The 13512-nt window shown below is 40.2% G+C and overlaps 1 protein-coding gene across 1 annotated transcript in view; it reads left to right on the top strand.

Moving 5' to 3' along the window:
- Positions 1-13512, top strand: part of zmp:0000001114 (suppressor of tumorigenicity 14 protein homolog) — a 33034-nt gene that overhangs the window by 10498 nt on the left and 9024 nt on the right. The window contains exons 2-11 of the mRNA XM_021316455.2: positions 4809-4947; positions 5523-5683; positions 6209-6279; positions 6517-6689; positions 7403-7438; positions 7825-8053; positions 9732-9871; positions 11002-11105; positions 12596-12705; positions 13143-13273. Coding sequence (XP_021172130.2) covers positions 4809-4947; positions 5523-5683; positions 6209-6279; positions 6517-6689; positions 7403-7438; positions 7825-8053; positions 9732-9871; positions 11002-11105; positions 12596-12705; positions 13143-13273 — 1294 coding nt within the window. The remainder of the gene's footprint in view (positions 1-4808; positions 4948-5522; positions 5684-6208; positions 6280-6516; positions 6690-7402; positions 7439-7824; positions 8054-9731; positions 9872-11001; positions 11106-12595; positions 12706-13142; positions 13274-13512) is intronic.

Below are 13512 nucleotides of genomic sequence, written 5' to 3' on the forward strand. Positions count from 1 at the left end.
TGAGCAGCCAAAACCTTTTTTTTTCTTCTCTCTCCGTCCACCCACTCGAGAGCTAAACAACAGACATGCATACCGCCTTGAAGGGCTTCTTGAAACACCATGCCTGTATTTTTCCCAAGTTTATCACTTAGTTATCATCTAGTCTCTGAATGTAAAGCACGTTGCCATGGAACTGTCAGACTGGCCGGCTTGTCAGTGTTGCAGAACGGGTTTTCTGAAAAGGCGTCCTGTCAGAGCTTGTCCCTCTTGGAAAGTAGAACAAGGTGTGTCACATCGCAACAGCTGGGGCCCACTCTCTTTTCCTCAATGACGCTGTGCCTGTTCCTTTGTTAGCAAAACTCCTTGTGGCAAAACAATTTCCACGCATGAGGTTTTTTACTGTTATTTTAGGACTTTCCAAGAACAAAGTTAGTTACAAAGCGACGAGCCACCAAATCAGGAAAAAGGTAGATATCCTTAAGGTAGTAAGAGACAAATGAAGTTGACTCACAATGACTGGACAATAGAAATGGGACAAAAATGTGTGTAACAGCACATGCATTGGTGCGTGCAGTCTTCTCGCAGGTAAATCGCCGAATGGCCGGTCACATTGAGTCGGAGTGATCGAGTCGCCGCATAATGAATGTTCAGGATGCATGGCTTGCCAAAGAAAGCTGTGCTGTGTGGTTGTCAAAGGACCTAAAAAAAAACAAAAAAAAAAAAAGAAGAAATTAGCAACAGCCCACTGCAAATCAATCAAAGCCTAGAGCATAGGCAAAGTTGCATTGTCCAGCCATGCTGTGGATGCTAACCTCAAAAGGCGCTTTTGAAATTAACAGCTTGTAGGTCATTTCTTTATTTCACTACGTAACATTTGCATACAAGTCACTAATGTGAATGAAGGAAGTTGCCCCGGTGTAAGATGGTAGCTCCTTAGTTGTTGCTGCTTATGTTGCCTCAGAACTGATTAGTCTACAGTGTGTACAAGTGATGGGTCAATGGTTGACAGGGACGTACATTACGTCGGGATGTTGTATTGTTGACAGCTATTATACGAGCACCCTGACCTCTTAAGTAAAAGTGAATCTACCATCTTACTGCTGTATGCTATGGCATTACTGTCCGTCTGTCTTCTTCGTCCTCTTCTTCCTCTTATCCGGGGTCGGGTCGCGGGGGTAGCAGCTTCAGTAGGGAGGCCCAGACGTCCCTCTCCCCGGCCACTTGGGCCAGCTCCTCAGGAGGAATCCCAAGGCGTTCCCAGGCCAGCCGAGAAACATAGTCCCTCCAGCGTGTCCTGGGTCTTCCCCTGGGTCTCCTCCCGGTGGGACGTGCCCGGAACACCTCACCAAGGAGGCATCCTGACCAGATGCCCGAGCCACATCAACTGGCTCCTCTCGACGTGGAGGAGCAGCGGCTCTACTCTGAGTCCTCCCCGGATGACTGAGCTCCTCACCCTATCTCTAAGGGAGAGCCCAGACACACTACGGAAAAAGATTCTGCAAATAAAAACGTAAAATAGATCGTTTACAGTTCACAGTGACTTCAAGGAAGACCAAAGCATTACTGTACGACATTACTGTAGTAAATGTGATGTTTTGGACACAACATATTCTATTAATAAAAATGGTACAGTATAACTGCATTGTACTGCACACTGCAATAGTTTGGACACCAAAATATTGCAGTACTACAGGAAAAAACACTGCAGTTTGTTTTTTGTAAAGGTGTCAAATTCCGCATTTAATCTGGCTCGTAAGTTCATCTCCTATACCAATAGATGATATTGACACATCTCCCTTGGCTCAATGCAGTGTTTGGCTTAGAATAACATGGCTTAAAGTTAGAGTGGACGATGTTTCCGGAAATGTAGGTAAGAAACGCCCAAGTCACTTTTTGAATAACTGCGTTGGTGCTAGACTATCGTACCTGCTCCCCCAAGGGGATTGCGTGAAAGAATCTCAAGAATACACTGGTCTTATTTTGTTTGTCTGAGGCATTCCGCTTAAGTTTCATAAGTGCATGCATTTGTAGTTCCAGAGTATTAAGCTCAGTGCTTTATACTCGTGTGCATGTTTCTTCTTTGTCCCCTTTGTATAAGATATAATTTGGCCCTTCAGAAAGGCTTTTAATGTCTCCAAAATGTGAAAATATTAGGTGAATATATTTGTGTGCATGCAGAAATCAACCAGTTTTTTTGTTACTAAAGTAATCAGATATATTTTTACATTTTAATAAGTATAGTGTGTGTACACACGGTTTCTCTAATTTTATATGAAACAAAATCCCCTTCTCTTATCTTTCCTAAGTGCCCCTCATTGCTAAGTTGGGAAACTAGTTGGTTAAAGAGAAGGAATGGTTTGAGCCAATGTGCGTGTGCAGATTCTCAGTCATCCGGGTTAGGCAAGTAAACCAGGTATAAGTCAAAGGTAACTGGATGCCTTTGATTTTAACCTGTCCCTGAGAATAATAGTGGTTTTTTTATATTTTACATATCACATGACCTTGAATGTTTATTGGATGTGCACACTTCTGGCTATATGTATACTTTACCTTTTTTAAAATAAAATGTTTCTGATACCAAAAACCAGTGGTGTCCTGATACTGGAAACTGGAAGTATCGGGCCCGATGGCAGCATCAAGTACTCGTATTTGTAAAAGTAACCCGATGCCAATACCAATTTTCCTCCTGGGCTGGGCTACGTTGCAACGCAAAGGCTAGATACCACTCTATACCAGGTGGTGGTGCTATACACCAAGAGGTTGTTTGCTGACCCTCCAAAAAAAAAAGGAGGGAAGATAACTGAAGCTCTAACCGAATTCGTTGCCCTTGACGGTCAGTCGTTTTCAGTGGTCAACGATATTGTTCAGTTATTTATGATCTATAAGTACCAATTTATTAGGTAGTCAGTATCGGTACTTGGAATCGGCAATTATCTAAACTGATTGTACATGTACTCGGTCTTGAAAAAAATGGTATTTGGACACCCCTAATAAAAGCTATAATACCAGATAAATATAATATTGGTAAATACAAAATGCAGTTGGAAAGTGATGATTTAATTTATTAGGAGAAAAGAGGTACCCAAACCAACCTTGATCTAAGTGAAAATATAATTCCCCCTTTTTAATGATTAGCTGTTTTGCTTCAGTATCACTAGCAAACCCAGACCTGATTTCTGCCAGACCTGTAGAAAGGAGTAATCGCATAAACAGGAAATGCCTGACAACGAGAAGTAGGCTAAAACTTCTTGAAAGGCAACATCATGCCCCAAGCAAGAGACACAACAACATCTGAGGAACAAAGTGATTGACATTGATCATTCTGGAAAGTGCTAGAAAAAAGTACTTTCAAAGGCCTTGGGGCTCCAGTGAACTACATCAAGGGCCTTTATTAATGAATGAAGAAAACATAGAAGAGTGGTGAACCTTCACAGTGGTGGCTGACCTACAAATATTACTCCCAAAAGTGCATCAAATACTCATCCAGAATTTCACATAAAACCCACAGCAACATCACAAGCACCGCTGAACTAACTTGCTTCATTTAGGACCCATGTTCACGATTCAACAATAAGAAAGAAACTAATGGGAGACTTGTAAGGTGAGAACCAGCAAAAATAACACAAAGAGATATCTCACATTTGCAAAGCAATAAAACCAAAAATATAATTTTATGTCCCACAAGACATCTGTGAAGATATTTTGTGAACAGTGAAACTTATTGGAAGGCGTGGCTCCTACATACTGATAGTAAAACATGGTTGCAGTAGTGTGATGGTCTGTGGCTGCTTTGCTTTTCTGAAAACTGGTCAACTTTTTGTAATTGAAGGAGCTATGAATGCTGCTGTCGTGCAAACTACAGCAATCAGTCTGTGAAATACCCTGTGGGTCACTTGGGTTAAGCAGCAGGACAATGATCCAAAGCACACCCGCAAGTCCACCGCTGATGGATGAAAAAAAACAGCAAAATGACAAAACAAAATCAAGGAGTTGGCATGGACTATCCAAAGTAATTATTTAATCTTTGATAAAACACCGTGTTGTAAGGCCGGACAATAATTCAACAAAAATATATATCAATCGATATGTGTTGCTATAGAAAGAAAAAGGGTCAATAAAAAGTTCAATGAAAGAACAGTTTTTCTTTCTTATGCATTCTAGTCTATAGTGTAGGTTATTACTACTGTCATTATACCCTCCCAACCAATCATAAACGAATGCTCTGTCACCAAGCTCCGCCCCCTTCAAAGAGTTCAGAGAGCAGGCTTTTTTTTTTTTTTTTTTTTTTTTTTTTTTAAAAAGTTGCAGTTTTGGTAAAAAGTTGGTTCACTAAAGGATTGAATTCAGTGTGTCTGCGTTCTTTATCTAAAAATAGGTCATTAAGTAGCAGCAAGTACCTTTTCTCTATATTGTCCAGCCCTGCCGTGGTGTTACCTTAAACAGGCCGTTTATGGTTAAAAACCCTTTTATTGTAGCTGAATTTAAAAATTGCGGCACCAAAGTGGTGTAATGTTAACTCTTTTTATCAAAAACCCTCTACGGTAGTTGATGGCATAAGTAATCATTAGGCTTACAAGGACCTTACTTTCTCACATAGAACAGTATATATTTTTTTGGATGGGTGATTCCCTTAATAAACAAAATCATCCACTTAAAAACAGCTTTTTGTATTTAGCCAGGCTTTCTGTTTGACTTTAAAATGACATTGTTCATATAAAACATTTAAGTGTGACGAAAAAGTAACAACGGAAAAAATCTGTAACGGGCGAAATACATTTCCATATCTCCAAGTTAAGATTGTTACTCTTTCCATCTTTTCTCTTCATCAGGGTACAAACCAGGAGCGGGTAGTGTTCCTAAACTCCAAAGAGAAGTCCGCTCAGAAAAAGACCGGCATCGTGGTTGCCATTCTTGTGGCGCTCTTGGTCCTCTTGGCTGTTGCAGCATTCCTCATTTGGTTCTTCGTCTGTAAGTAGTGACGGCCTATTTTGAAATGTGTTTACTGCAGCAGATAATCGGAGACGCCAGACCTTTTAGACGTTCAATCACAGATATGCTTTAAAAAAATTAGAGATTCATGTATTTACATTGTCAGCATTCCTTCCTGCCAGAACAGGCACAACATCACAAAGCGAGTTGCTGTGAAGGCAGACCTATTTGATATGGTAGTGTAAGAGTGGCGTGTTTGGACTTTAATTTCCCATTAGCGTTAGCATATCTGACAGCTCTGATGTTCTCCTTTTTAATAATGCAGAGGAGAAAAATGTCATGAGCCTTGGCACAGTTTTCTTGTCATTTACACAGACAGCCGCTGATAAAAAGGGCTCTGAAGTCTCTGTAAACTTCATCTTGATTCAAGTGGCTGTTTCTAATTGCCACGAGAGCCAAACTGTCTACACAGCGTGATATTATGCTATGAAGCTTAAGGACAGTGCTTCAAGGCCTTGTTTTTTTTTAAAGGTTTTGTCTTTTATGATTAGCAGCCCTCTTATAGCATTCAGTTGTTCAAACAACTGACACTCATCTTTTTTTTCTCCGTTCAGTTAAAGTTGATGATCCCAAAAACACCCACAGCATGCTTTTAAATCCAAAAGTGAAGGTTTTCAGTGGTCATATGAAACTGGATGGTGTTAACTATGACGAAGAGCTGGAGGACACGACCAGCCAAAAGTTCAAGGACTCAGCTGAAAAACTGGAAAGTCTTGTGAGTATGGCGTCCAAAGTAACTCTTCTCTTTATTTAGTTGTATACATTGCTACTACTTTCAATGCCTCACCCTCAGTTGTCTCTTCTCGATTAGCGCTGCACAGTTAATCACAGTTACAATATAATTGAAATTTTAAAAACGCAATTTCCAAATTGCAGAGGTATGCAAGTTTTGGCTATATAGCAACTAATGGATAAGGCATTTAAAAACTTGTCCTGTGGGTCTAATCTACACTCTGGTATCACCTGCTAAGGAATGTCAGAAAAATTCACTTTCCATTTCAGAATTAATGGCCATTTTCTGTCCGGCCAATACATTTTCAAATAATGCATTGACAAAACTCAAACTAGTCACAGCATTGTGTGAGCAGCTTGACGTAACATTTTAGCAAATATGTAACTGTAACCTTTCTGAAAGGCTTGGTACACTGTGACATTGACAATCTGCAACTACATATTGTAATGTATGTATTATTCCATGTATTTACTATGTATTTTGTTGTTGTTTTTTTTTTTTACACAGCTTGGTGAATACTACAACAATGATCCGCTGCTTACGAATTATTACAAAGAATCTGTAGTCACTGCATTCAGGTGGGGAGACAATGACTTATTAACATGCCTATGGGTTAGATGTAATGCATTTTCACCAGGTACTCTGAGTCCTAATGGCGTATTTTACTTATACTTTGAGTCATGAGAGAATGCGCACATTTAGAAGGAAACATTTTCACAACTTCCTTCTTGAAGTTGACCTTTTTTTTCCCCCTCCCTCTCAATTTGTCAATAACCTTTCATCATTAACTGTCCCTTTTGATTTCTAATTACCAGTGAAGGAGTTCTAGCGTATTACTGGTCCCGATTTGAAATTCCAGTCGCCGACCTGGAGATTGCGGCAGAGGTCTCAGAGGAGCGGGTTTTGAACCTGCTGGAGGAAGCCATCACGATACAAAGCCCTAAGAGGAGCGTTAACGACATCAAGGTTACTTCAATTACTTGTTCATGTAAGTACCATCAGAACCAGGTGTGTGGGGTCAAGCAGGAAAGAGTTTAGATATTAGCTTTAACTGACTTCAGATGATTACACTGAGCAATCAGAAAAGACAACCTGTTGCAAATAAAGGTCCTAAATAAGGTGTTTGTCATGTCCCATCAGCATTACTTCTCTTTTTTGCTTTGCATTCATACCACAGTGGCTTGCTCTGAGTTGTGCTGATAAGATGATAACCGATAAGGCAGACCTCTCTCGGCTCACGCAGCATCTGAGATTGCACATTTTATGCTGTTTGGATCCTTTAATGATATTAGCCGGGCCCCTGGCCTTCTCCGAGAGAGCCATTTTTCTTCCTTCTGTCTCCTCAGCACACGTCTTGCATTTGTTGGCATCCTGGCTGTCAGCCGAGCGCTGGCCCTTGTGACTCAGTGGTTTTTTGGTCTTCTTTAAAACAATTTCTGTTGGTACAATTTTGATGTTGCTGTCCCAGATAGTTAGACAGAGATGTATGAGTTGCTGCTGTAGGGCAAGGTGAGATGGAGCAGAAAGAGCTATACGCACCATCACCGGTTCCCTTAACCGCAGGGAGATGGAACAGAAAATGTGCAACCCAAATATTTTAGGCTCATACATCAAATTCTATCAGCCTCACGACTTTGGTGACCCATTCATACCTTTTTCCTCCTGTTTCCCTGTCACCCCACCCCACGTCTCTGTCTCCAGTCACAGATGGTCGTATGGCCAGGAAACCCACAGCGGGTGAGTACAGTGTGTCCTGTTTCAATCACCTGCTGCTGTAATTTTCCAGATGACTAGATGCTCACCATCCTGCCAGTCTGTAACAAATTATGGGCCTGTCCTGTGCTGCATGTGTGCTGTTGAAGATTGCAATCCTTTAAGCTGTCGGTTTGAAGTTGCTTTACCAAAATAGCTGTAAAGCTAAGTATAAAGTCATGTTGAAGCCTCATTTTATAATTACTCAAATAATGCTGAGTAGGTGGTTGGTTTTCTTTTTAAATACAAAGAAACTTTATTTGCATCAGTAGGAATTCATAAGATTGTATCTTTCAAGCAATGAGCAGCAGTTTCCCATGTCTTGATTCCAATAACCTGTTTGATTTGAGCAATATTCTTCTTATTCTCAGAGGACTGTTTCTACCGTCTGGAAGCAGATGAGGCTGCGAAAAACTTTTCATCCCCAGGGTACCCCGATCGCTACCCACCAAAGTCTTACTGTCAGTGGCAAATCCGAGCCGCAAGGGAGAACACCATATCAGTCAGTTTTCCAGTTTTCCACGTTGAAGACGACTGCAAAGATGACTTTGTCCAAATTTTTGACTCTCTGAGTCCTGACGACTCTCAGGCGATCACATTGTAAGTAGAGCTGCAAATGTTTTAAGGGTTCAGGAAATGTGTCGGTTATATTTAAAATGGTAGAAATGGTGCTCTAAGTAAAGTATTTAGATCGTTTTGCAGATGTATGGGTCATGTTCAGAACCTCCCAACAATTGCAATAGCTGTAAAGTCATTTGTGCCTGTTTAAAAAATGGTAACAAGAAGACTGTTGATGTAACCTGACAAGCCAGCTGGTCACGGGTTGGCTTCGGTGTGAGTGGTTGAAATAGCACGTCGATAAAGATGACAGACAAGTGGCTTATCCAATCATATGCAAGGATTTTTGATAAGGCCCAGCCTTCTGAAATGCCATTCCTATGGATCTGTTCCAGATGGATGAGTGGAGCTAGGCGGAGCGAAATTCATTTGGCTAGGGTCAGGTTACTATTGATGGGAATCAACTGTGATCTGTTCCAAAACTGTGGAGCCTTCATCTAAAGGACCCCTTTAGGACGTTGCTCTCCCTGAGTTTTCCCAAACCAGCAGATGAGCAGAGGAGTCGAACCTTCTGGGGTTGCAGAAGCAAAAACTCTGGGAGGAATTTAGACAAGCTATTAAGTATTTTGGTTGCCCTTAAGGAACTTCTGCAAAACCTCACAGTTCACAAAAACAATGCAGGAGTTGCCCAGGGCAGTGTATGGCTGGGAGGGGAACTATTAAGCTGAACTGAAGGCCCTGTTATGGGTAGGAGGGAACACTTGCGGGATCTTCTGAATCCATTCACCATGTCCCAGAAGACACCCCTCCATGAATCCCTCAGTATTTGACTGAAATGTAGCAGAGGGATTTTAAAATAAAAGTATTTTTTTTATGTGGGTGGAACATGTTCCTTTTCATTCTGTTTATTTCTGGTTTTGTGACTACATTTATTTTTTTATTTGCTTCTGAAGCCTTCTGCGATACGCGTTCCTTTTTATTGTCAGCTTTTGAGCCCTCAGTGAGATTAAGTTGACTCAGAAAGACCTCTCCTTTCAGATCTATGAAAGGTGCCAACTTGAATCTGACTACACCACTGTGTGTAATTGCATTTTGTCTGTGGGGGAGGTCGTTTTTTTATGAATCTATTAGATCCTGAATGCAATATCAATTGTAGCTGCAGGCAATTTTAAACTCAGATACCAATGCCAAACAAATACAGCTTTACTGACTGATGCATAAATTTTTTTATATTGCTGTTGAGCAATGGGCTTTATTCAAGGTGACATGGGGTTTATGAGAACCATAATATAATACTCTGTAATGACATTATTCTACAGGAGGTGGATGTATTTCTGGCCTTGCCGTGTCATTTACACCTTCATGGCTTTTTCTCCTGCTGTGTTCAAACTTTTTTTTTTTTTGGTAATCTAACAAATGTTTGACTTAGAAACTCCATCGAAGCAATTCCTTATTACTGCTGATACCACTTCTTATTCATTTTTTCTCCCCCGACAGTTCTTCTATTGATTTCCTCTCAAAAAGTTTTCTTTTTTTAATTATTTTGATGTGCTAGTGTTTTATTACTCTTGAATAAAAAGATCCACAGATCCAATAAAAAGCTGCAGATCCACACTCTTCATAACACGCACTGAGTATTCATCAATTTCTTCATGGTGGGTTACGATAACTCGGTTGGAACATGTTTTTTACTGATCAATTTTTCCTTGTTTATCCACAGACAATGTGGCAAAAGGCCTTCCTCGAACCCCCTGAGTGTCGTGTCATCTGGTAACATAATTCTGATTAGCTTCATTGCCGACAATTCTGTCCAGCAGCCAGGATTTGAGGCAGAGTACAAAGTCATACCCAAGGCTCAAGGTAAGTTTTCACACATTCACAGTACTTGACATTGTCTGTTTCATCAGTTTCATGGGTCATATCTATTATATGATTATTCTAAAGTTTTTCTTTAGTACATCATATGCAGTTATTAAACTGGGGTTCCCACATGTCTCCATTAAAAATAATCCAAACATGACTATAGGTTGTTCAATTTATCCCTCTATGGACATTTGAGTAGAAAGAAGTTAGCTAGTTCTGATGGCAGTTCCTAATCAGACTGCTGTGCTTTTTGCTGTGCAATTGAATGTAATTCGATGTGTTCTGAGATCGGAAGCTGTGTGCACCATCATGACCATAGCTAGCAATGTATGCACCGTGATTAATGTATTACCAACTATAGCCACTAATTACTGTTAAGAATTGACCACCTCCAGATGCGGTCACCCCAGGTTCTTTGCCTGAACAATGTGGTGTTCTCAATTTGTTGACTTCTGTTGTAATAAAAATACTCTCTAAATAGAAACTATGTTTAATCTAAAAGGCAGATGGATATTATATGTAATGGACTCTCATACACAACAATGCGAGACCGGTAGATCTGTGGACACCAGAGATTGTCCAACTCTCGGCCATGTCCGCTTATGTGGATGAATAAAGCCTTGGTGACTTAATTTGGATTTTCTTTTATTGTTTTCTTTTTTAAATTACTAGAAGACTACTTAAACTGCTATGTCTGATTTAATAATAATAATAATAATAATAATAATAATAATAATAATAATAATAATAATAATAATAATAATAATAATAATAATAATAATAAATAAAATACACTATGATCACTTATTTAGTACTTGAGTAGTCTTATCACCAAACCTTTTTTTGAGTTGATTGATTTATATAAATTACTGCTTAAATAGCAATTGTGTCAAATAATGTAATTAAAATATAAGCTACTTTTAACAGTACATTCTTTTTAGAAATTTAAGTTTTTGATTTTAAAAATAGAGGAATAAAATCACAAAGTTTGGAAATGCAAACTTTTCTCAAGTTCATTTTTTCCCCCACATATTCATCAAGTCTGGGAAAATTACTGAAACAAATGCCATTTTACAGATGTTTTTAATCTGCAAAAAAATTCTAAAATTATTTATAATGTATTTTAGTTCTCCAGTGCGGCGGTGACTACACAGCAAATACAGGAAAATTCACATCTCCACTTTACCCCAGCTTCTATCCTAATGCCATGGACTGCAAGTGGACCATCAGGGTACGTAATACTTCTGATCTCGCTGTCCCACCCTACATGCATTTCTCTGCTTTAACCCCCTCCTTGCTCGCACCCCACCTCTTCCCTCTCCTCCATCCTTAGCCTGCTATGAGAGGAATGCTGAGGCAGCACTGTCGAAGCCAAGCTGTTCAGTACCTCTTCTATCTTCATCTGTCAGGCTGCTGTGGCTGCTGCAGCGCGAGCTGAGCTACAGGGTTTTGTGGGTGGGTGGGTGTGTGTGTGTGTGCATGTGAGTGACATGCATACACGTGAAATAGCCTGCATATGTCCAACTGCAAACCGCTGTTGATGTGTTTTAGGGCTGAAACAATCGGATTAATCGTGATTAGGCACGGGCGGTTACTGGATTTAATGTATACCACGGTATGAAAAATTCATTGTTTCAAAACCACAAAAGATTTTTGCCATACCGTTCCTGCAGTAGAAGCATTTACAAAAAAAAAAAGATAGTGTTTTTCGGATCATAAGGCGCACCAGATTATTAGTCACACTAAATATTCTTCCCAAGTGTGTAATATCACTCCGCCCCTTCACGTACACATCTCTCTCCTGAGAGAGAGAGAGAGCTATCCGTCTCTGTTGGGAGGACAGAGTAGCTGGACTACACTGCCCTGTTTCCAACATAAGGCCAAGATAAATGTAACTTTTATATTGAACTAACTTACTAGGTTTATTGTTGCTAGGGCGCACTCCAGGCGTGGGCTGCCTAAAGGCTCCCACATATTCTGGCGTACTGTGAGGAAACTGTGAGCAGTGCTGACTCTCCTCAGTCGTTTTACTCTTCATAGTCGAGTGTATTGTTGCCTATGCTTCTTCTGGCAAATTCCTACAATTCCCACAATTTCTGCCAGTGGGGAAAAAGCGGCAGAATAGATGGTAAAATGTCTGATTAGCTAGCTGATCACTTAGAGCCGTTGCTTTTCCAGCAGGCTCCCACCTGCCGGTGAGAACATGAAGGGACTGCGATACCGCTCGTCCTGGCAACCGCCTGCTTGGACCAGCTCAGTGTATCAACCTTTATGTCACATATAAAACAGTTCGATGTAAAGACTTCTTACTGCCAAGAAGTTTGTAGCGTGACACCATGTACCCGTATACGCGGAGTCCGCGCAGAGTATGCTTTGAGTACGCCTCGAGTATGCACGGACCTCCGCGGAGTGAATTACATGTATGTGGGGGCCTTTACATGAATGCACTTCTAGTTTCGACATTACAGTCAGGCAGTCTTGGCAGACTGCTGAGGGATCCAATCAGGTTGTGACACAGTGTACCGTAATGCTCCAAATATCCATTGAGCGGAGAGGCTTCGTCTCTTACCAAAGTCGTACTTACACATTTTAACATATGATATCTACAGCCCTATTTTGTTTCAACCTTTATGTTGTGCACTTGGATGTTTCAGCGTGTGTAGCTGACATGCTTGGTCAATAATGTTGCTACAAATGTCTAACTCTAATTTTCTGTTGCAGGTCTCACCAGGGGAAAAGATACGTGTGAGGTTCAACATGTTCCGCTTGAAAGAGCCGAAAGTAGATGTTCGCAAGTGTCACAAAGACTATGTGGAAGTCATGGGGAAGAGGTGAGGCTTGAGTAAATGTTTGACAGTTCAAAGCATAAAACTGTGACTACAACCAGAAACTTGCATAGAGCCTGCTGTATAAAAATACACATAGCTAAGATATGTTAATTTTTTTTTTTAAGCAATTGTCTATAAACTGAAAAATATTTGATTAGACGTTGATAAATACCTCAGGTAAACTTTAGATAAAGATGATTACCAAAAATAGTGTCTAATTACTAAAGTTTTAGGTTTTAACAAAAGGGAGATTTTGACGTTTTAGTTTATTGGGCCTCAATTTTAGATTTAAAAAACATGTTTGTTGGTCTTGTGAAATACATTGATGGTGCATTTAATATATTTTTCATTTTTTTTTTTTTTTTTTTTTTTTTTTTTTTGTCTCACATTTTATGTAACCCACCCAACCCAATCGTAAACAAATGGCTCCTGTGTTTCAGATATTGCGGGGAACTGTCGTCTTTGAGTCTGACCAGTACGACTAATGTCTTAGAGGTGACGTTCCACTCCGATGAATCCTATACAGACAAGGGCTTCAGTGCAGAGTACAGCTCCTACAGTCCTTCAAACCGTGAGTTAATTCTTGTTTTTGACGCTCACATCCGAGCCACAATTTGTAAGATGGGTGAGATGTTACAAGATGACAGTGACACTCTCAGCCCGCCATTACAGCACCTACGAGGGGAGTAATTTTGTGCTTTGAAAGACAAAAAAGGCCGAGGCTGTTTGACAGTCAAGTTAGAATTGAGTGTTTTATGGCCTTGGAAACTTGAGTGAAATATAAGAGTTGGTCTAATCACCATAGACCTT

This window comes from Fundulus heteroclitus, chromosome 3, assembly GCF_011125445.2.
Source record: "Fundulus heteroclitus isolate FHET01 chromosome 3, MU-UCD_Fhet_4.1, whole genome shotgun sequence".
NCBI classification, from domain to species: Eukaryota; Metazoa; Chordata; class Actinopteri; order Cyprinodontiformes; family Fundulidae; genus Fundulus; species Fundulus heteroclitus.